The sequence below is a fragment of the Alligator sinensis genome, unplaced genomic scaffold, assembly GCF_000455745.1.
Source record: "Alligator sinensis unplaced genomic scaffold, ASM45574v1 scaffold140_1, whole genome shotgun sequence".
Lineage (NCBI taxonomy): Eukaryota > Metazoa > Chordata > Crocodylia > Alligatoridae > Alligator > Alligator sinensis.
In genome coordinates, this window is record NW_005841836.1 from 1,912,028 (window position 1) to 1,936,524 (window position 24,497).

The 24,497-nt window shown below is 40.3% G+C and overlaps 1 protein-coding gene across 7 annotated transcripts in view; it reads left to right on the top strand.

The window, feature by feature from the left end:
* Window positions 1–24,497, top strand: part of KIZ (kizuna centrosomal protein) — a 110,840-nt gene that overhangs the window by 5,878 nt on the left and 80,465 nt on the right. For 4 of the 7 annotated variants that reach the window (XM_025201971.1, XM_025201980.1, XM_025201994.1 and 1 more), the window contains exons 2-4: window positions 8,450–8,512; window positions 11,974–12,133; window positions 18,421–18,513. In XM_025201971.1, the coding sequence (XP_025057756.1) occupies window positions 8,450–8,512; window positions 11,974–12,133; window positions 18,421–18,513 (316 nt within the window). Of the gene's footprint in view, window positions 1–8,315; window positions 8,513–11,973; window positions 12,134–18,420; window positions 18,514–24,497 lie in introns of those variants that run through there. The other 3 variants (XM_025201979.1, XM_025201988.1, XM_025201998.1) reach the window with 3 other exon arrangements.

The following is a 24,497-nucleotide window of genomic DNA, read 5'->3' on the forward strand; positions in this document are numbered from 1 at the left end:
CAGCTCAGACCAGTGAGCGACTTGTCAGTGTCTAAGAATTCATTGGTATCAGGATGGCAGAAGTGATGCATTCATCTTATAGTTGCTGGCTTATTACACTGCCATCATTATTGTTTATTCTGAGTGTTTCTCAGTTTTCTGTTTAGTTATGTTACAACAGCCTTGTGAGGTAGGGGAGCACCATGACCCCTATATATTAATGCAGAGGTAAGGCATAGGGAGCCCACAGAGCGAACTCCAGGGCTAAGTACAGACAGTCAAAAAGCCAGAGGCTGAATCGAGTCAGTCTTCACAGGTTAGTCTAAACTGCATAGATTAAATCAATAAGCAGGTGAACAGGCATTCACTTTTGATTCCGAAAATACCTGTAGTGGCCTGGACCAGAAGTAGGGTCAGGGATGCTAGAGAATCCTTTCCTGCTTGGCTGGAGCATACAGCGTGAGCCAAGGTTAGCCTGCTCACCCTGCAAGGTGCGGGGGGAGGGTGTTGCAGGGGAGGCGTAAAGCATCCCAGGTTGCTGGGGGACTGTGAAGTTATTTTGAATCTGGAGGGGATCTGGGACAGAAGTTCATTAAATTGATTTAACCTAAATCAGTTAACTCTGATATTACATCCATCCAGGTTTATCTTAAACTGGTTTCAGCCATTTTGAAAGCTGTTTATGTGCACCGAATTTCTGTTGTGTTACAGATCTGAACCGGTTTCCAATCACTTATATTGGCTTATGTGTAATTTCTGTCCCTGGCCTAGATGATGTCAACAAGAATTGAACAATTAAATATTTTTGAGGCCTACATAACTTATCTGTGATCACATAGGAAGCTTGTGTCACAAGACAAAATTCAGTTTGTCTTTGTCAGGTGCCCAGCCAGCATTCTTCATCCTATAGCCTGAAGATCTGTATGGCTAGGAAAAAGTCCTTGGATCTTCACAGAGAATGGTTTTGAGTGATAGTCTTGCCCTTTAATTTTTTTTTTCACCAGCTCCTTATAATAGAATAAGATAATAAAAACTTTTAAGCAAAGGCAAACAAGCAAAGGGGAGGGGGAAGGAGGAAGGTATATGATGGCAGGGGCTAGAAAAAATACAGTTCAATTCAGTATGTCTCCCATATTAAGAAACTGTGAAAGAATTTTGTTAACACCTGTGCATGTGCTTCAGGTGCCTCCTATTCACATGTAGGGTATCAGGTTTGCCCACAGATCCTTAAATAAAAGTTTCATTCTAGAGCACTCTAGGCTTCGTTACACAAACATTTTGGACTTTCCAGATGACTCTTCTCCAGACATTAACTGGCTGTCCTGTAATGGCTTCTAGGTTTTTTGGTTTGGAACCTCATATAAATGCTAAGTGCAACGTAACATTTGGTGCAAATGTGTATAATCATGTGTATAACAACAAATGCCAATTAACGTGATGGTGAGAAACCAAGCAGGATAAAGGAGTGAGAATTATTTCAAGAACCAATTTGTGAAGTATATTTCCTATTGACACTTTAGTTCTATTGCGCACAAGAAAAGGGCCATCGGCCTGTTGCCAAGTATTGCTGACTGAATTGGGAGCCAATATTATCTCTTTTCTAATATTCCCAAAAGTGAGCATGAAATCCTCTGGCATTGAAGAAGTATGATGGCAATGAAGTTAAAGCAAATTGAAAGGGTCTGGTTTCAATCAGAGGGAGGCTTATACAACTTCAGGAAATATCCAAAAGTAACAGTGAGATACTTTTTGCTTTACAATTTTCTCTCATGCAGTGTGTCCAAGAAGAGTCATGATGACAGGATTAACACGATACAAGTATTGACTTAGTATTCACAGTTTCCTAAAGTCTGGGGTAAACCTGAAAAAAATCTGTTATTCAGCAAACTTGGTCACCAAGAGTCTTTGATGACAACAAGATGCTGGACTTTCTAATTTAGAATATGTAAACAGAAATCCACAGAAGGGTGTTTACTTACCAAAATTCTTACAATTTATATTCAAATGTAGAAAAGATTTTGAGGGTGGGCAAAAAAAACTTGGAATAAATTCTTTACTATATATGGAATTAGTAAAAGAAATCTACTGCAAGCCTTTACATTGATTAGTAGCTTTGCCCGTGAAGTGACTCTATTATCTCCAAGCACAATTCTTGCTGTGAAAGAGTTATCAACTTCACTTTTTACCCTCTTCCCTTCATGATCTTTTTATTAATTAAATTAGTCCATAACTTATCCACAAAGTTTGTTCTAAAGCAAAACAGCATTTTATCTAGTACAAATTATGTAATCTGACTCGAGCAGTTAATAGGTATGGTGCCATGGGAAGATATTTTGAGAGATTAAGGTGCCAAGGAGGGCTGGAAGCTTCAAAGGGCACAATGTTGGAACCCCATCAAGAAACCATTTTGCCTCGATGGAAGCACAAGAAGAATGGCAAGAGACAAATGTGGCTGCACAAGGAGCTTCTAGGATGCCTCGCATGCAAAAGGAAAGCGTTATAAGCAATGAAAGAATAGGCAAGTCACCAAGAAAGTGTAACAGGAAATGGCAGGGGTTTAGGTTGTAGCCGTGTTGGTCTAAGGACATAGGCAGACAAGGTTCCTTGGGTGAATTTGATATCTTTTATTAGACCAACCCAAATAGTTGGAGAATAGTTATTAAGCAAGCTTTCGGGTTCAAAAACCCTTCGTCAGGCTAAGGAAGTGTCAGCAGTTGGTGTGTGCTCTTCCTGGGTGGAATGAAAAGTAAAGAAGCCAGGGGCTGGGCTGGGGAGTCAGTTGCCAGGCAAATTATAATGTATCAAAAATCCAATGTCTATGTTTAGTCCGTGATCTCTAGTATCCAGGAGGCTGATGAAATGGAGCTCATAGGCTCGTCTCTGGGAAGTGTAGTGTAAGTTTCCCTTGAGGATCAGGACTGAGAGATTGGAGAGAGAGTGGCCCTCCTGTGAGAAATGTGCCCCCACCGGTAATTGGGTATTTCTGTCTTTGATAGATTTCCTGTGTGCGTTCATTCTGGTGCGCAGTTGTTGTTTGGTCTCCTACATATTTTCTCCATCAGGGCATTTGGTGCATTGGATGAGGGGCTTGAGGAAGTTTGCTTCTGGTGATGAGGTTGGTGAGGAAATGGCAAGAACCTGCAGGGACAAAATCGGGAAGGCAAAGATAAAGAATGAACTGCACCTAGCGAGGGAGCTTAAGGACAAGAAGAAGTTCTACAAGTTTGTTGGCCAGAAAAGAAAGACCAAGTAAGATGGGGGTCTGTTATTAAATAAGGGGAAGTCTTAACAGAAGGTGCAGAGAAAGTGGAGCTACTCGGTAGCGATTTTGTCTCTGTCTTTACAAAAAATTAAGTTGCAGCCAAACGCCTAATAAAGATTATTTGTGTAAGGAAGGGGATAAGCTGAGGGATAAGATAATGAAAGAGACAGATTGCTTTTGATGGATCTGAATTAATTCAAGTCAGCAGGGCCTGATGAACTTCATCCCTGGGTCAGAGATGTGGGGCTGAACATTTTCCAGCACTTTATTTTTCTGTGGAAAATTTTCCATTTCTAAAAATTAAATGTTTCATAAAATTCATTAGTAACAATGAATGGATGCCAGTACAATAGTAGGCAAGCCTGACAGTTTCAAAGTTGTAATTAATGTTTTTCAGGTGATTATCCCTAGGAAGTGTGAGAGAGAGTACATGTATGTTTTATTGATTTGTAAACAGGAGGGTAAATACACTCTCATAATAATCCAAACCAAAAATCAAGTTATGAATTCACTTAATTGGCTGTGCAGATCAAATCAAACCTAAAGCATGGCATATCAAGCAGTTTTTTGGGTGTGCTAAAATTAGTATGTCAACAGTTTTCAGGGCCTTTGTTTTTTTTCCCTTAAATTTAAACAAACAATGTAAGGGAAGTACATGCTTTTGTGTATTGTCTTTACATTTTTTACAGGTACTCCAATAAAAATAATTTCTCTCCACTTAAAGCTTTGGATTTGTTTGTATATAACATTTAAACCACATTAAGTGTGCTGTATTTAATTTTTTCCTAATCACATATTTCAGTTTAAATACTTGTGCTATTGGGACATAAAAATTAACATGGGGGTACTTTTTAAAGTTTTGTTTACTAAATAAAGTCAAATAAACATGCTAAATCAGATCATGCTCTATTTAGGGCATTGGGAAAATTTTCCGGAAAATTTTTCCAGTTAAAATTTTTCCAGAAAACCCACATCTCTGCCTGAGGTATTGCAGGAACTGGCAGAGGAAATCTCAGGGCCCTTTGTGATGATGTTCATGAAGTCATGGGAGATGGGCCAGGTACCAGAAGACTGGAAAAGGGCCAGTTCAATGCCTGTCTTTAAAAAAGACAAGAAGGAGGATCCTTGGAACTACAGACCAGTTAGCCTCTCTTCAGTACCTGGGAAGTTACTAGAGCATGTCCTAATAATGGCCGTTTTGCAAGCATCTGGAGGAGGAAGGGCTGATTGCAAGCAGCCAAAATGGATTTATGAAAAACAAATTGTCAGGCAGATTTGATCTCCTTTTTTGATAAAGTAATGACCTGGATGGATGAAGGGGATACAGTGGAGATAGGTCTGTCTTGGGCCCAGTGCTGTTCAACATGTTTATTAATAAATTTGGATACTGGCATAGAAAGCTTCTTGAGAAAGTTGGCACATAACATGAAACTGGGAAGCATTGTGAGCATGCTGGAGAATGGGAGCACAGTTTCAGAAGGATCTTGACAAATGGGCTGGAACCTAACAGGAAGAATTTCAGTGCTGATAAATGCAAGGTGATACACTGTGGGAGGAATAATCAAAAATACAAATACAAAGTTGGTGACACCTGGCTGGATGGCAGCACTATGGAGAAGGATCTGGGACAAAAAGCAAATGTGGTTTTGGGATGCATCAATAGAAGCGTTGAATGCAGGATACAGGAAATGACAGTGCTGATGATAGGGGCTTGGAAAGCAAGTCATACGAGGAGAGGCTGAAGGAGCTAGGCATGTTCAGCTTGTAGAAAAGGAACTTGAGGGAACATGGTGGCAGTCTTCAAATACTTGAAAGGTTGCTGTAAAGAAGAGGGAGAAGACCTTTTTTTCTCTTGCTGCAGAGAATAGGACATGGACCAGTGGCTTGAAATTGCAGCAAAGTAAGTTTAGATTTGGATATCAGGAAAAATTTATTCACTATTAGAACAGCGAGGCAGTGCAATTGGTTAGCTAGGAAAGCTGTGGACTTGCCATCACTGGAGGTATTCAGGGGGAGGTTAGACAGCCATTGGTTGGGGATGATCTACGTGTAGCTATGCCTTTTTCTACTACAGGTATTTCTCATGCTTCTGATCTTTGGCATGGGGCTGGGATGGAATTCTGTTCCTCTCCCCCTTTTCTGTTATGTCAGGTTTTGGATTTTTGGTGGGTTTTTTTTTTTTGTTTTTTTTTTTTTTTAAAGCCTTTCTCCAAGGCATTGGGTATTGCCTGCAGCCCAGGCTGGGGATTTTGACTGGGGTGCGCTCCTGCTGTTACCTAAAGCTGGAATTTCCTGGCTAGAGGGTTTTGCCCCTCTATTCAGGGTCGGACTGATTACTATACTTAGGGTCAGGAAGGAATTTTACCCCATGGTCCGATTGGTATAATCTGTGGGGTTTTTGCCTTCCTCTGTAGTAGGGGGTGTCGCCCTCTTCTTAGGATCTGTTAAGCATCTGTTAACTTTTTACAGAAGCAGGACATTGGCTATCATCAGAGCTGACCCAAGCAGGGTGTGGTGCCCGGGGCAAATCAGCTTGTGCAGGGCCCCAACCCCACCCTGATCCCATGTGCCCTGGATGTGAAGAAGCCGCTGCTGCTGTCGGTGGTGGCGGGGGGGGAGGAGTGTAGCAAGAGGCCAGATGTGAAGCCAGCGGTGATGGTGCAGAGTTGTCGCGGCCACTCCACCTGGCTCCACGGGGCCCCCCAAAGCACAGGGCCCAGGACAGTCGCCCTGATTTGCTCCCACCCCAGGATGGCCCTGGCTATCATGGTCCCACTGCTTTCCCTGGGGCAGGTTAGGGTTTTAAGTCTTGTGTTGTGTTAGGGGTGTTGCTAGAATGTTAGATTATGGATTTGTGTAGGATGGTTTGGATAGGGATGATTGTGTCTCGGGCAGGGGGTTGGACTAGCAGACCTCTGGAGGTCCCTTCCAGCCTTACTACTCTATGATTCTATGATTTTATGATTCTATTTATTTTCCTTGAAACCCAGTTATCCCATAGAGGTTCTGTTATGGTTTCAGAATCGTATGTTTTGGTACATTATTGGCATCATAGAGAAGGTTCTTTAAACTACTTTTTAACAAGATCTCTATAGCCTGCTAATTCTACTTTGCCTTGAACAGCTTTGGAGAAGAATACTGGAGGTTAAATCTGAGCTCACTTGAATTTTCTGAAGTAGCTTTGGATTTATAAATGATACGTTGTTTGTAATGTGATTATTTAAAAATTGCAAATTTCCAGTTAATGGATTGGAGTGGGAGATTATGGAAACTTCTTTATCTGTATAATTTTGTTTGATTAAAACAAATTAATATGCCAATTTAGGGAAATTTAAAAAAAACCCATAAGAGTAAGCACATTTACAAGTCTGTTACAGAAGTTTATTGCTTAATATAGTTACTGCGTAACTAGATACAGAAACCTTTTGTTTGGGGCTCTGACTCCAAGAGGGTAATATTTATGCAGCCTGTATCCAGCAGCTTCCCCTGGATTGGTTGTTTTATCTCTCTTTTCTAATGAGGAAAGAAGATTTAATGTGAGAACTTTCAGTGCTATGAGTTAGAAGCAAATAAGCTTATCTGTTTAACTTGCAGTATGATGGAAGAGCTTTGCCAGCATTCATAGTCTTTTCAAGAGAAACTGAACTACTGACAGTTGCTTATTTTGTATAGTGCTGCTAAAATAATATGAATATTGCAGAATCACTGGGTCACTTTGGTACATGCTGTCAGAAAGTATGAGAGACTTAAATCTCACCAAAGGTATATTTTTTTTTTTTTAGCAAATATTGCTGCAGAACCTGGAAAAGAAGTCTTTAAGTCTGAATCGCTTTAAGCGTCTGTCATGTTTCTGTGCTTTCACCAGATATCGGTGGAAATGTAGTTTTTCAGCAGCTTGAAAATGCTTCCAAGTACTACTTACATTTATCATAATACTTATGTCTTTAGCGGATTTCAATCTGTTTACAGCCTCACATATTGTTATGGTGAAGGTGCTATTCACTTTAGCTTTTGATATTATATCTTTTACATTATTTACATTATAAATAATTTAGAATGTGATAGTACCTGGGGCCTGCAATCCTGGACAGAGCTGGATAGAAGTTTTGACATTAACATTTCCTACAACCATTATTTATTCAAACCAAACTTTTTCACAGAATCATCAGTTTTGTTAAATTCGGCCGGGAAGGTTTCTGAGGTGGAGACTCACTCCCCCACAGACAGCAGCCTGGTCCTGAGGGTAGTCAGCTGTCATGTGGGAGGTCCAGATTCAAATCCTTGCTCTGAATCAGGCTGTAGGGAATTTGAAGTATGGTCTCTCACATTCCAGGTGAGCTTTCTGACCACCCCCAGTGCTATTGGCAGTTCTGGTCAGTCTGTCTGCTTGGTTCTTTTTCTTTACATAATATAGTAAAGCCAGATGTCAAAATCACAAGTGTGTGTGTGCATGCTACAAATCAGTCTGGCACCCTCCCTGTGTGCCATTCCAATCTCCTTCCCTTGCCTGATATCCTGCTTGGTTTTTTGGTTGTAGCTGTGTTGGTCTAAGGACTTACTCAGGCAAGGTTCTTTTGAGTAGATGTGATATCTTTTATTAGACCAACTGAGTAATTGGGGAAAAAATGTTATTTGCAAGCTTTTGGGCACAATCACCCTTCTTCAGGTGTAGGAAGTCTCTGCTGTTCTAAGACCCAGCAATATGGAAGATATCAAATTTTGCCCTTTGAAATGGAAACTTCACAGCACGAAGGAAAAAGAAGCTAACCTCAACAGCAACCACACTTTTAGCTTCTTTTATTCCTTGGAGTCTCAGAACAGCAGAGACTGCCTGTGCCTGAAGAAGGGTGATTGTGCCTGAAAACTTGCAAAGAATTTTTTTCCAACTACTCAGTTGGTCTAATAAAAGATATCACATTTACCCAAAGAACCTTACCTGATGTGCTACTTTGCCTTCTGCTCCCTCCCCTGTCTGCTGCTTTGCTTGTTGCCCCCCCTGTGACCTGTCATGTGCCATACACAGAAGCTGCCTGTGCCACTTGTGGTACCTATGCCACAGGCTGGACATCCTTGAATGTTTGCCTCTGCTTCAAAGAGCTCAGATGATGTGCAGTTCTCCTCTCCCCTTCACCCCCATCCTTTACATATTAGCAGCTTAATTTGTACAGTAGTCTGGTCATACTGTATTTTCTTTCTTTTTTTCATCAGTGAAACAAAGAGACTGGAATTGGAAAGAAAACTGTTTGAATATAGCAGATCTGATGTATGCAGGTAAACCTCTTACAATACTTGTTCTGCATGTTTATTTTAGAAATGTAGAGTTAATGGGACATTTAAAAACATCATATTGTAGATTTTGTCAGCATTCAAAATATTCATGCTTTCAGTGTAATATAAAGTCTAATTCAGTGCCTCCTGTTTTAGTATAAAGTTGATGCAAAATACATTGACTTTTTACTAAACTATAATATGCCCTTTTTTACTTTGCATTATCACTGAAGCTCCTTGCAATGCTTGTAACAAACACTACATGAATCTGTGTTTTAGCAAGAGAGACTACTTTACTCCAAGCTGGGTTATACAAGGAAACCTCAGGCAGTTGCCATGAAAGATAACCACTCTGAGCACAGAATACTGCCTCTTGGCTTTTATAACCCCCTAAAATAAAACCCAAACCTTACAACCAAATGCCTGAAGGAGTCTTAGATTTCGGTTCCTTCTGTGCGGGCCGGGAGCGACCCGAGCCCTTTTCGCGCTGCACGCGGGCTGTGTCCAGCAGCCCGGGCACGCCGGGGCGGAGAGGGAAGGCCTTCGAGCTGGAATTAGGCACGGACGCGTAGCGGTAGTTTAAAAGTTTGTTTACTTACACCAAGATGGCAGTGGTGTAGGCTGGAAAACTTGCTTAAGTTGCGGTTACAGAGAGAAAAGAAAACAAAACTCGAACCTGCAGGGCACGAGGGTATGTCGCATAGGGTTCCGGCGACGGGAAGATGAAAATACGAGGGTACGTCGCAAAGGGTTTCGGCGACGGGAAAGTAAACCTGCAGGACTCGAACCCGGGTAGAAGAGCTCTGGAGTCGTCCGGCAAGGACTCACACGAAGTTTGCTAGGCTCCGTGGGTCCTTCTGCTACATGAAGTTTGCTAGGCTCCGTGGGTCTGGTTCGTAGTGCGCGGGAGGGATACGTCTAGGAATCTATCGGCGACGGGGAGAGGCTAGAGGCTGATCAGACCTCCGTTGCCTGCTTGAAATGCGCTGGGTCTGTAAGGATCCGCAGCGCTTAGAGATCTTCACACAGCGTCAATAATGGGACTCAAATTAGCATACAAATGGCGGGAACTCTTTGCAACGAGCATTTCTGTGCTGCAACAAAGAAATGCACCCTGCAAAGAAAGCTTCAAATTGGCGGGAAATTCTCCCTTGCACCGGGGGTTCTCTTTTGCAGCAGAAAACTCCACCGTGCAAAGAAGCTGCAATTTAGCGGGGACAATTTAGCAGTGCCGAAGCACACACAAAAACAAAAATCACACCCTTTGGGTTGTGACACCTTCTCCTGTGTTTCTTTCTCAGCCAGTGACTAAGCAGTCCTGGGGGGAAGGGACTGGAACGCAGGACTTACCCTGCTGAAATAAGTGTCATGTCCATTAGGTTACTGAATCATGCTCTGCACTCCCTTTTCCTCCAGTGGATCTTGACGTCTTGGCCTAACATCAAGAGAATGGCTAGAAATAGGTTGACCACCTTTTACAAATTGGAAGGTGGAACACATGTCTGCTGCCTGCCTCCCCGACTCCCCACTGCAGCATGGCCAGAGCAGAGATGAGTAGAGCCTTTGGAGGGGTTGGGAGCAGATGTGAGCTGTCTGCTGTGGGCTTGGGGCTCCCTGCCCTGCTTGTCTGCCCCTGGGAGCCTTGTGCCAGGTGTGCTGCCATGGCGTGACACTCCCTGCCTGCCCAGCAGCAGCGAGGGGCACAACTCCGTATTGCTGTTGCCAGGTGGACGGGGTGCCTCACCATGATGACACAGCTGGCATGAGGCTCCCAAGGGCAGAACAGCAGGGTGGAGAGCCCTGAACCCTGATCCTGCCCTGCCCCATGTAAAAATCTGGGGGGCACATGGGCTCCCCATATCCCCTTCCCTGGGAATGAGTGCAGTGGTGGGGAGCTATACCCCCACCCCTAACCCCCCCAGCCTGTGGCTCCATCCTGCTCCCTGGCGGGGCGCTGCAGCCACGTACCTGCCTGGGCCCCATGCACCACTGTGACTGGGCAGCATCCCCAGTCCTAGCCCTCAACCCTGCCCTACTCCCTCCCTCACTGTAGGGGCCTCAATCTGTCCACCTCCCCCCAACCCCCATAGACTTACCTGCAGGCAGCTGGGGGAGCTGCTCTCCACTGCTGCCTGGAGCTGGATTTCTGGCCATGTGCATGTGTGCGCATGCATACATGCATGTGGTGCCCTCAGCACCCTGCTCCCCTCAGCCCCTTGCAGGCTGGAACTCTGCCAGACTTCAAGAAGAAACTTATAGTTTCCCATAGTGAAACCTGGGTCCCTGCACGATACTGTGAATCTGGGACAAATACTGTCCTGGAGTCATGAAGCCTGGGACTAGGACTTGAGGTTCCTATTTTGTGACTGCCCCACCCAATTAGGGATGGGTGGTCAACCTAGCTGGAATGTACCCTGACCCAGACTACTCTATCAGGCCATATTTATGAGAGGTGGGGGAGGAGGGCATAAACCCCTTAATTGTCAGGAGGAAGTAGAATCCACATCTTCCATTAGGTTATTGTATAAAACACAAAGTTCTTCTTTCTCCTCCTCTTTTTCTTCCAGCTTTTCTTTAAAACAAACAAGTGTTACCTGCTCAGTACCTAAAAGAATGACTATAGATGTCTGTCCCCAGGAGAGGATTTAAGGGTACAGATCCTAAGTGGACAATGGTACTTTCCTGAACCCCTGAGTCAGATCCCTAAGCTCAGGGAAGGGGTTAGATTTTAGACACACCCTGCTCTCATCATTTCCTGTTGGTTTGTTCTACATCATTCCCTTCTTGGAGTGTGAATTAGGTCCTATTTGGAGCAGATGAACTCTCCCCATGCTCTGCTGAGGGAGATAGAGGCAAGGCACTGCAATGTTATCTTGTAGGTGCAAAATCTTTTCTCAGTTCTTCTCCCTTGAAGAGGACCCATATACTGGAAAAATGAAAACCAAGAGTAAATGTCTGAAGAGACAGGGGAAAATCCATATGTTTAAGTTCTGCATGCTGTTTTCTTTCTCTTGTTTTCAGTCTGATACGAATTTTGATAAGCCTGAACTTTTGATATTCCTGTTTGTATAGCTGTCATTTAAAACCACCTTTTCTTACAAATACAGCTACCCATTTTTACTGTAGTCTTAAATTCATTAACTTTCTAAATTGCAACCTTTTTTTAGAAGTCAAGGGCCCGTTGTTTTGTTAATCCACTAATGTCCTTTTGAAACCAATTTTAATTCCATATTTAAATCTGACTCGCATAGATGTAGTATTTTGTTAGTTTTATAGTGTAGCCTTGAACAAATTGCTTAAGACATTCATACTTTTACTATGCATACCTTTTAGCTGAAAAGGAGTAATACAGAATACTGTGCTATCATTCTTTTAAATATTTGATTTAAACTGATATATACGTGGTATATTTGACACAGTGAAAAGTGTTAATTCCTCCCTCTCCCTCCCATCTTTCCTTAAAGAGCTAAACTGAAATATGCAAAGCTCAAAAAATACTTGAAAGAGATCTGTGAACGGCAAAAGAATGCTATTCTGCGAAACCAGGAGCTTTTAAAAGAGTTTGATCATATTGAAGCTCGTTTTAGGACCTTTCCAAGTTCAGAGAGACTTCAGAAATTGAAGGTAATATTTTGTTAAAATATTCTACTGCAGCAGTTATCATACTATAGGGAATGCCAGTTGGACTTTGGCAATGTGTTTACATCAAGATTTCAGATGGTGTTGAATGTTGTTCTGGAATGTTTAATGTTTGTGTTTTTGTGAGTAGGGAAAATTGAAATGAGCTGACAAATGACCTTTTGGACTAAACAGCAGCCAGATGGGTGCCATGTGCCTTTATTTCTGTTGGGAACAAGGGGAATTTAGGCAAATAAGCACATAGCAGGATTGTGCCATTTGTTTGCATTAATACCATGGTTTATTTTTACCATTGAAAATATAAACTAAGTAGATGTGGTTATTCCAAGGCTATTTAAGTTGGAATTAAAAGGAAACTTTGGGAAGGTTATGAATAGGCTCAATAGCTCATTAGTTAAGTCACTTACCAACAGACCCAGGTTTTAGGCTTCCCTCACCCAAAGGGGGTTTAAAGCCTTTGTCTTCTGCTTCCCAGCAAAGCGCCCTAATAACTAGGCAATGGCTTTGTGTTGTCTCGAGTAGCCTCCACTCCTCCTATCGGAACTGGTGTGTTGGGCAGCGAACAGGGGAGTATGTGTGGCACCATGAAGGAGTACAAGCCAGAGAATGTCTTGCTCAGTGAGATGGATGATGCTCTGGATTCTAGCTTGGGCCCTTCTCCTAGTGGAACAGAAACTATTCCATTGCCATTGACGTGTTTTACCCCATGGATATTAAATGCCAAGTGCAATGGGACAGCTTCCAGGGGAGGGCTGCGAGCAATTCGGGTAGTGCCTAGTTTGTTGCTTGCTTCCCACCCAACAAACTTGGGTGGGAAGCAGGAGACACAGGTTCAAACTCTGTGTGAGGCGGGTTAAAAGATGAGAGGACCCTCTTGTCTTCCACTACTACTTCACTTCTAGCAAGTCTGTGCACAGGGAGATCCTCTTTATCCAAGCTGTGTGCAAGTCCCAAAAAAGGCAGTTGGACTGATACGTATGTGTTACTTAGGTGTGTGTGTAGGGGGAGGGAGGGGGCGTAATTTAGAATTTAGCCTTTTCAGATTTGGGTTGCTGGACTGCTTCACCAGGTCACGTGCTCTGTACAGGAATGGAAAGTGACATGATAAGAACATCTTAACTCCAAATGGCCAGATTAAATGGAATCAGAAACCAGTAGAAGTTATAGCTACAGGCATAACTGGCATTAACAACTTTGGTTCAAAAGGAAAAAAATCAGGTGTGTTTTTGTTTCTTTGTCCAGTCACTGCTTCATTGCTGTTTCTAGAAGGTCTGGTTAGGCAAATGTTGCTGATCTTACCAAATGCAATGTAACCAAAGTATCTCAGTTTTATGGTAGGAAACATTTTCTCAGTATGAAGGAGACCACAAAAGTGATATGCAAGCCTGTTATTTTTTTTATTTTTAACAAATTATAGGCACTGAATGTGTAACGTGCAGCACAAAATTAGCTTTCTCTTTCTTGTTCCCCTGGCTAGTGACACTACGATCAATAGCTTTTTCTTGGGAATGGTCATTCTGTCTTACAAGAAAGTTCGTTCTTATTTGATCCCATGAAACTCAGATCTTGCTATTCATTTTATAAAGGCAGATAAAGTTGCAGTTTGAAATATAGGCTGATATAGCAGCTGTGCCCCCAAATTTAGTGTTTTTGTTCAGCAGTATCTTATTACAGAAAGAAAAATTTAATCTTTTTGTTCAGCAGTATCTTATTACAGAAAGAGCTGCCATACAGATCCTCTGGCCTAAAAACTGTTTTCCTCTCCTTTTGATAAGAGTATGCGAGATACACTGTGAACATTTAATTATGGTAGCTAGAAATGAAATTGTTAGTAAGTAGAAATTTCTAATCACCCTTCTGTTTGGATCTTTTTCATGGTATTAGAATTTAAAATTAAAATAGCAATGAATTACCTTATGCCTTACCTTTAATGCAGCAATAACTAGCATACAAATATTTATTTACTTCTTTTTTTTCTGAATTGTTTGAAAGAAATTGGATCAAAACTGTAAAAGAAATTCACTGTACTTATGAGAGAGAACATTTTAAATGTCTGTTATTGAAAAGACTTATTTTTACAAAATGGCAACTTTGGGGCTAAAGTACCTTCAGATTCTAAATAGGCCAGTAAACGTAACAATTATATGCTGTTGAAATTTTTGATTTTGTACCGTTGCTTGTACTTTGTCTCAATGATCACTAAGCAGCACTTCTGAAAATTTGAAATTCTAGTAAGAGTCTTGGATTAAAAAAAATTGTGCTACTTTAAATATTTGATATATTAAAACGCACTCATAGAACACTTGTTGATGTATAACTATATTTGGCTTTTTAAAGAAAACTTCCCATTTTCTATGCGAGTTAGATGCATGTTTTGAAAAAATTTCATCGAAATACCCAAATATTTTCTTAGAAAAACAATTTAGGTAGAAGCCTTTAGAACAGTCCATATCACATAACATTAACATAGTGGTTACATTTTAGTGGAATCATATCTAATATATGCCCTGTCATGATCAGTGGGGCATATTCAATTATGTTTCTAAATCAGCACCTGGAGCTGGTAACCTGTTTTTCCACCTTTAGTTATGCTACTGATTCTTCTACCTTTTTTGAAATATAGCTTCCTTAAATGAAACAAAAGACTAACACTTCAAAATATAGCAAAGCTTTTGCTGTTCAAGAACTAATACAATCTGATTCAAGTATGCCTTTACAAGATTTTGGTCTTACAAACCAAAATTTAAAAGAAGTGGGAAGGGGGAGAGAAGCTTCTTAAATAGGTTTCTGTGTCCATGTTCTGGACCCCCAGTAAATTTCTCAGTTCTGAAAAATCAACAAACATTTGGCAGTTTCCAGGGGGTCAGTAGACTTAGCTGAAAGAGCAGAGGGTGCAGGAAGACTAAGATCCAGAGTTGGGAGCAAATGGAGAGAAGTAAGAGGCCCATGTCTTTGTTTGGGGGAAAAAGCGGGCATCTCTGAGGCATTGGGGAAGAGACAAGACTGCGAGTATAATGTAAACAGAAGATAAATAAAAAGGAAGGAGAAAGTAAGTGTGAAATTACAAGGAAGAATGAGAAAAGGCAACAAAGAGAAGCATAAGGAACTGAACAAGGCAAAAAATAGAAACATATTTTAAAATACTTTTTTAGGTCTCTCCTTCGCAGCTGCTCCAAAATCCTATGTGAGGCATGTTGGAGCCCCACAGTTCATTTGCTTAGTGTGTCTTTATTCCCCCTAGTATTTGTTGCTGAAAATCAGAATAATTTTGAATTGGTAACCCAAGTCATCTGGATTGCTCTGAAGGGGTATGCCAGGAAAGCTTAAACTGCTATAAAGCATCGTTATCTTTTATCTTTTGCACCTGTGAGCAGGTACAAAAGGCTCATCTGGCGTGTTTTATATACCCTATACAAACGGTTCAACTTGCTTCCACCTGACAAAGTTAGGATTATACCTTCTCCCACAGATTGTATTCGGCAGCTGGTGCAGCCTTTCATAGGTACAGTGACAGTAGGCAGGTTGCCAGCAGCCCACAGACCTATGGATAATAGGGGCCTATTATCTGGAAGCAGGGGGAAAATGGCCCTTTTGCCATGGTATATTACTGTGGCCTTACACAGGGACATGAAAATTGGCATATGGGGTCAAATTTCTGATCCATCTAGCACTGCCCTGTCTCTGATTGGTTAGTGCCATCTTTTCAGAGTAAGATGCAAACAACCACTTCTGGAAGCAGTAATGAGATGCACACCCCTACAGAATATTACTTCTTACCTGCTACAGTTTGAAGTGGGTTTGATCTAAAACTTAAGGGCTTTTATCCCTTCTGAAAGGTTTGTGTTTTTCAGTGTCTGTTCAGTGTTTTTTGGTTTTTCTGGATATTTGTTACCTATCTGTCCAATCCTTTTTGGATCCTGCTAAACCCTTGGCCCTGATGCTAAAATGTGGCAGAGAGTGGGGAAAATTTCTTTTTTTTTTTCAGTTTAAAATGTGTTGCTTTTCATTTCCTTCACTGTCCCTTTGTTTTTGCATTTCTAGAAAGGATGATCTGCCTCCTTGATGCTAGTTCTTGTAATAGTCCCAATCTGTTCATTGTTTAAGTGGAAGTTTTTCATGCCTCTAATAACTTTTATTGCCTGCTTTGGAATGCAGTTTATTTTTATATAATTTTTGAGATGGTCTGATCAGAACTCTTCATGCTGATGACATTTTTTTGAGATAGTAATACCGTTGCAATTTAATTTCTTACTTTAAAGGTAATTTTCTTGGTGCCTGTTACTTTATATTGTAGAATGAATAATTTTCCAGTCCTAGTGGCTGATTTACTGATGTACTAAATTTTTCAGAGGTAAGGAGGGTCTTTGGAGTAGATATAAAATGTGCCTGTAGGTGGTAATGATTTCCACTGTAATACCCCAGTGACCAAGTAAATGTCTTATGCCTGCATGGTCATTCTGATAAAGTGATCTCGTAGCTACCTCTGGCTAGCGTCTAGTAATTTTTAAAGCCTGGTGCTTGTAGTAGCATCGGTAAAACATCCTTTCCCTACCTATACGCAGCTTTGTTAGCAGTGCCCTATATTCCACCTATGTATTGCTATGTATGGTATCTTGTGGCACATGCTGGGTTTGTAGCATTTTGCATAAAGTTGCTTATCTTGTACTTCTGTAGAGCGGAACTGTAACAGTTCCACCTGGCTGGTTGTATGCACGTGTGGGAGGGGCAGAGAAGTGACGCACCTATGTTTACAGATACTCTGCAGCTTGGTCCTTCATTCAACATTGGTAGCATTTAGTCCAGAGTTTGTGTTCATATCATAACATGCATCAGGTTTTTACAGATTTATTTTATATTTTTAAAATGAGACCTATATGCATGCCAGTTTAACCTTCTCTCTGTAGAAAGACATTTTAAATGCATTGATCTGGGCCATTACTGTTTTATATGCTAATATGCACGTGAAGTTTTTCAGTATTCCTGTTCAGAATCGTATACAATCAATTAATTTTTCTGGATTGAAGCCATTTTAACTCAGCTTGTTGAGCAAAGCAGAGGTCATAAACCCTTCCTGCTAAGTTGAAAAAATGAAACCACTGTCTGATTTTCTGTTTATTGCAGTTATCATTAAAATTTAGTCTGGCACGTAGGTATGCAAGCGCAGATTAAGTTGTTAGAATTTTAATGTTTTTTAGTGGAGAAGAGAATACTTTCAGGAACTATGTTTTCTTAAACCTATATACAGTATATTAGGATTGTTGACAACATCTTTTAAATTGTATCCAGGTTTTGTGTGTGGTTATGCACTTTGTTCATTAATTGCTGAAATCATAGCCAAAATTTAAGCTTCTGAATGTAAAATACTTATGTAGCATATAGTCCTTTGTTCTTAAATAATACTGTTTCATATTTTATGAACAAGTCTCGTACGTGGAAAATAACATGTTCCCTGTATGTAAGTTAGAAACTGAAGTACAGAGCTGTCAAAGTTAATTATTTTTCAGATTGATTTCTCGTTGTATATTACCTGATTCAGACTATCTAGTGAAGTACATCCATTCAGTACCAGTGTAATCTGTTTTTAAGGTTTACAATTACTCACAAAGTACTAATTATAGGTGCGGTATATGCTTAGCTTTTAAGCAGTAGTCTTTTTATGACTGCATTACATTTGGTCAATTAAACAATGTAGTGGAGGTGAGGACATTTTTATGCAGTTGTTTGTTAGCAACACTAGACCAAGTTGCTTTTTTCATGCTATGTTGCTCTTTATAACATCTGCTCTATATTCTCTTCTTGGAATGGCTCAGTTAGGCTGTAAGGTGACATGTATAAGAAATAAAAAAAGTCTAAAGGTTGAATTTGGTTGCTAAGTTATTATGTAGATATACTTCCAAATTATTTTGGCTGTAATAACGCATTATAAAAACACAGGCGTCAACAAGTTGTTATTACTGTGCAGGCTCTTAAAATAAGTGAACAAATATAAATGAAAAGCCACAGAAAACAACCTACAAATCATGTGCTTTTGTTTTGCATGGAAATTAAAATAGATTATGAAGAAAAATGGGGTCTCAAGATGTTTTCTTATGAGATGTTATAAATATTTTTATTTTCCTCAGGTAAGATTATTTTCTAATTATCCAGTATTATTGTGACCTTAATTTCTTTGATTACCAAGAATATTGTATGGTATAATTGTCTGTTGCTTTTTATGTCTACACTTGTATAATATATGTAAATATTTACATAATAGGTTTCTTTTTGTTTAGGTACAAAATGAAAAAGAAATTAACAGTACGCTGATACTTGACAAGAACAACATGTTGATAAAAGGTGACAAGAAAGAAGGTAACAATAAGCAGGTAATGGAGAATAGTAGAGACTATACATATATTGTTACTCTAAGAACACTTATGAGTTTTCCTACAAGATGTTAGGTACTGTTTAGTAAATGGCTGTTGTAAAAAAAAAAAAAAAAAAAAAAAAAAATCTGTGCAATTGTTACCATAATATATGACGTGTTGCTTAAACACTGTAATGTAATTCTTTTAATTAATCTTCTTAATTTGATTGTTAAAGATACAAAAGACCTTGATGGAATGGGGGGGGAGTGTATATATTTGTCTGTTTATATGGCATTTTTATATTCTAATATCAAAACAGTCTTAAACTGAAAAAGTATTCTTAATGAAAGGTATACACAGTGTGATAATTGATTCATAAGTTGTATTTATAATTTTGTACATTTTGACCTTTTCTTAAAAGAAGCAAAAAGAGATTACATATCTAAGCGACAGACAAAAAGACTGACAACGAATACTTAAATATATTCTGCTATATATCTGCAGTAATGCAGGCTTCTAATCCCTCCTCGTATCTCCATATAAATGATACAGTTCAAGACCATAGCTGTTTTCTTCACTAAAAGCAGTAAAGCTCTTTTAGATGAAATGTCTAAAAACATCTTGTAATAACTTGGAGCATGCTGGCAAGAGTAGTCACTTGTGACTATGTGTGAAACCCCCTCAGCTAGTCGATATTGTAATAAGCAAAAATGGTAGCATCACTCCATTATTCAGAAAAGCCAACAGCATGCTTGTCCCTTAGGCTACAGCATTCATTAAGAAAAGCTTACTGGGCTGAAAGCTGGAAACAGATGATAACGGGATATGATTTTCATATTTAATGCATTCCTTGGAAGAGTATGTGTGCTGCAGATTGATAGAAGAATCAACTGCTACTTTACTAAAAGACTTTCTAGTTTGCCCTATAGCTACCGATGGAATCATTCAGCCAAGAAATTAACTTTTTCTCCTTTTACCTGCTTTATATATCTGCTAAGCAGGCTGCCTGGCTGCCAGTAAATGTTATTATGCAGTTAACTGTTTGGTATTTAAGACTCTTATCAGAAAAGAAACAGAGGCCACACTATTTTGTTTTTATAGTAGGAGGAAGGTTTTCGTTTTTCTTTCTTCAGTGCATTAGCAGGCGCTAATCTGAGTTTATAGGAAGTTTTCCCCCATAGATTAAAAAGTTAAAAACCTTGAATTTAGAGTATTCTTTAAACTGTAATATATAAAGCAATGAACCCCAGCAACCTTGACCTATATAAGCAGGCCTTCAGCAATGCATGAATAACTTTCTGTCTAGATGTATGTGAAAAAGTATGAAGTTAGAGTTTGGAAATACTGAAATTTTATGTTTTTAATTTTAAAAACATTTGGTTTAAAACAGTTTTCTTGGGAGCCAGTTTCTAAGCTATAGAAAACAATTATGTTGCATTGCTGTTCTTCTTGCATAAATACCAGGAAAACACTATTGTTGTGGTGCTTAAATACATGTTTTTATTGAAAAATATTGATGCATTTTGTTTAACACTAGGAATTCTACTCTGCCCCCAGATTTGTCAATTTATAATGTACTAAAATTATAGCTTAAAATTGGGGAAGACTTTTTTTTTCTTTTTGAAAAGCAAAGATTGCTCCTTTAAATTATATCGTGGACTGTGATGGCTAGAGAGAGATGTGAGTTTATCTTAGATAGGATAGCTAGGGCCTATTAGTACAAATTAAAATAGGCTATCTATTGTAATTCTGATTTTTAAGGATTTTATAACACAGCTCTTTTTAATTTGGCACAGTTTTTCAGACTAATTGTGTGTACCTTTTCTCTTCCTAAGTTTACTTGAAATCTTTATATAGCAGAATTAAACAGAACTTGAAATTCATTCTGCTGGCTGGAACAGATGCAATATTATCAGCACCACTTAAGTCTTGCAATGGGATGGTGCAATGGTTGTGGTGTATTGGCCACACTGTCTTGCTCTGTGAAAGGTGGCTGGCACAGAGGATGGTGCTGTTGGTTGGAGGATCTAGGGAATCTGCCTTGACATGCATCTCACAACCTTAAATACCCACGTAAGTTTTGCAGAAGGCTACGCAAACAACTTCAACTTACAGGCTGAAGTGGCAGCCAGAGGGCAGCTACATTAGAGCATTGCACACTGACCCAAGATAAGAAATAAATATCCAAAAAACCCCAAAACAAAACTAATTTTACCTCTGCTGCATATGTTATGTGCATTTATTGGATTATATGGCTTGCATCTCAGCTGTTGCCTTTTGGATCACCTAGAATGACAGTGAAAATACAGTGGTGTCAAAAATGATAGCCTAATCCTACCCTGCTTTGGATTTCCATACAGGTTTTGCCTGGTTGAGTATTACAGGATCATAGGTGGTATGGCATTATTTCTGTACAAAAAAACCAAAGAAGAGAAGGAACACATTTGTTCAAGTCTTGCTAAAACTGTAAAGCAAGTTGTTGCAATTTAGACCAGCATCTCCAATTGTGATAATGTCTAATTTTGTTTTAATCCAGTTGTATCTAATTTTAAATTAATTCCCTAAATTATGTGCACTTATTTCTTACCTGTTGTGTTTTTTTTTAATTGAATAAAGTGTACCGTTAGGATGTTATGGAGAAGTAAACATCACAGCTCACTGAATAATCTGGAAAATGCAGGAAGGAGGGATCACTCTATTAATTAATGTGTTCAAAAAGGCTTATTTAGAAGCTTAGGGATGATGAAGCGGGATGCAAAAGGAAAGTATATGAATGTCCTGTCTGTTTCACAGACTTACTTGAGAAAATGTACTTGGCAGTAGAGACTTATAAATATTTTTAGGCAATATTTTCACGCACATTTGAGTGAAAGAAAAAACAAATCTTTTAGCTAAAAACGGTGTTTACAAATGTTACTTAACTTGCTGTTAATGACCCCAGCTCTTGACTAAATCCCAGTCTAAATGGTGATGGAGTGTGGACTTCAGAGTTTAGTAAAACTGGAGTAAAGGCATAGGGAAGCCATAATATATTTGAACTGCAGTAGCACTTTCCCCTAAGAGGCTTCCATGTTACCTTCTGATGAGAGAAAACCAGCTAATACATATTTCAGTGTTTTCATAACTATGTTGTTAACTAGCAATTTTTTCATAGTATTTGCATTGGCATGATTATTTTTTTGATTTTTATTGTGATTTTTTTTTTCCCCCTCTCTCACTAAAAGGTGCTTATATGATGGAGGAGTGGAATGGGAGTTGGTTCTGTCTTTGCAAGTGGGGGATAGTGTCTGGCCCTCAACATGTTTTGTTTTTTTTGGTAGATTAGCATGTGGCTATCTATGTCTTTATTAAGTCATAGGAAATGTATCTGTTTTATTTAATTTTTCCAATTTTGTGTATATCAGCTGCTTTCTCAATATGTTATACAACATATTTTTAGGGAATCCACACATTTCTTCCCTAGCTAGTAAGGGGGGGGTTTGTTGTTGATAAAATAAAATAGACAAAATCCATTCCCTCGATCCCTATGATGATATGGGGAATCTGTCTGTGTACAGCTATGAATTTTGATTGATATTGGGGGCCTCTCTATGTATATCTCTGTCAGACTGCAAACTCCTTTTGAATGAGAGACTTATCACCTGCTTCTCTTATCTTTTATACCTTCATGTTGGACTGAAATTCCAAAAGCGGGGATGCACACAAAGGTAAAAATAAAGGGTCATTAATCTTGATGGTCCTCTCATCACATAGAAGTCCCTAGGGTGAACAGTTGTCTGCTGCCCAGGGCAAGCCATTTTTTTCAAGTCTGAACTCCAGGAGATAGCTAAACTGGAGATCACTTAGCAGGGGACATTGATCATCTGATAAGGCAGATCATGGGGTCAACTGACAAGGAGGACTGGAGATTATTAAAAAGAGGATATCTCTGTTCTAGTCAGTCGGTGCAATCCGTACTGACTGTAGAGGTCAGTGGGAGAGGGAAAACTTGGGCAGGAAGACAGAAGGGAACTGACTGTTCAGGGAGGAGAGAGATTCCATATTCCAAAAGAAAGGCCATGTGCGGAGGGCATGGGAGGAGGTGGCTTTTGGGCTCCTTAGACCTTGACCTATGCCCAAGGCTGCCTTGAGAGGGATGACAAGGTTGAGGAAGGGACGTGTGCTGGCAATATTTTATTTTGTCTAGATGTGTATATTTCTTTTGGTAGCTAAGGTGAAGAGTAATTGCTTGTGTAGCCCTTAACAATTCTGGCTCTCTCGCTTTCAACTATCACCCATAACACTGGAGCTCTGGGAAAGGGTTTATTTGGTGGGAGGTTATAGGGCTTGTAGTTGTGGCTGTAGGGCTTAAGATGGTTGGGCCACAGGCTCTTATTTCAGTGAAGGAGGGGCAACAGAAAAGTTATGAAAAAGTATAGCCAGAGAGGAACAAGAGATTGACTGGAGCCTGCTAGGACTCAAACGGCAGCAGGGGAAGTCTCAGCAGGGCTGTGGCATCCACACAAAGTACTTCTTATCTTGTCCATAAAATAAACAAGGAAAACTGTATCCACTGTGTTTTGAATTTTCTTCCTTTGAATATTCCTTTTCAACTGCAGTAGCTCTGCCTTTCCTTTGCACATATTAGTTAGGTGCTTGATATTGTTTCCTAGCTTCCAGTCCATATATACCAGGCATCCTGCATCTTACGCACATTTAACTTGCACAAATTCAACTATACGTGTGTGGGGAGGGGGGCGGGGCTTGAGTCTGCTGACTGGCCGCTGGGTATGGTGGTGGCCGGGCGGCACACAGCCATCCCCACCACCACCCTGCACTGCGCTGCTGCCACCGGCCGCATGGTTCTAAGTGTGGCTCCATGGCAGCGGCGGGAGGTTTTAGAGGCAGAGGCAGTCACCGCTGGCATGGTAATATGCGATTTCACTGTACGTGATTTTTGCCTTTACGCGCTGCCTTTAGAACGTAACCCCTGCGTAAGATGCGGGATGCCTGTACAACATTTTAGTTTGTACTTAGCCTTATGTATTTAAAGACAGTTAATGTGCTCCCAACATATCAGGATGTCTTACCCTTTTAAGCTCTTTTTGCTTTGAAAGGAGTGTTTTGCTCACAAAGCCCTGTTCTCTGCCATTCAACTCTCAAAACGTTTCCTTAAGCCTGACATTAATGTATGAGTTGGCTTGTCTTTGATCATTTCAGTTTGTTGTTTGACATGATGCATCATTGATTGGGTTTTAGCTATCTGTCAGACCACTGAGGGTTCCTAGCAGAGAGTACTGTTGCATTGAGAGTACTGGGACCTGGCATTATGTTTGACTTGTTAAATGTGCCAGTCAGAGCTCCCAGCAGGAAGTGCCGATACACTGTCAAAAGACGGGTTAATCTAAAGTTCCTGGTGGGAAGTGCTCCTTGGAAACAGTGTGTGGAGTTAGGTCTGCTTGCTGGTGTAGTGAAGCCAGAACTCAAACGCTCCTTACTGTTTCCTTGGGGCACCTTGGAGATACTTCATGATACTCGGTGATTGATAAGAGATGTCAAGGTGTCATTTGTGAAGTGCTTAGGACTCCATGCTTTTGACTGCCTCAGAATGTCAAAGAACTGGCTAACCCACACTACTGAATGCTTCAGGAAGCTACTGGGCTGACCTTCAAAGGCTCCTCATCCTCAAGCTCTTGAAAGATCCCAGTGAACAGGTGCTTGAAGGCCCAGCGTGTATATTTTGACAGTTCAGGCCACTGGCTGTTACCATATTAGAGGTACTTTGGACCTAAAAAACAGTACAGATGAAGAGCTGCATTAATCATGGTCTTGTTGACATGCCCTGCAGGTGCAACACCACAAATACTCTGTTGTGATGCCAAGATTCAGAATAAGCTTGGCTGCAGGGGCTCTTTGCTGTGGTGTACTCTGGCTTCATCAGTCTGGTGTTGATCTTGGGTGTCTATGCCATCAACATTGTCAATAAGAGGCATCACTACACCAAACAGCTGAGACTTTAGCCA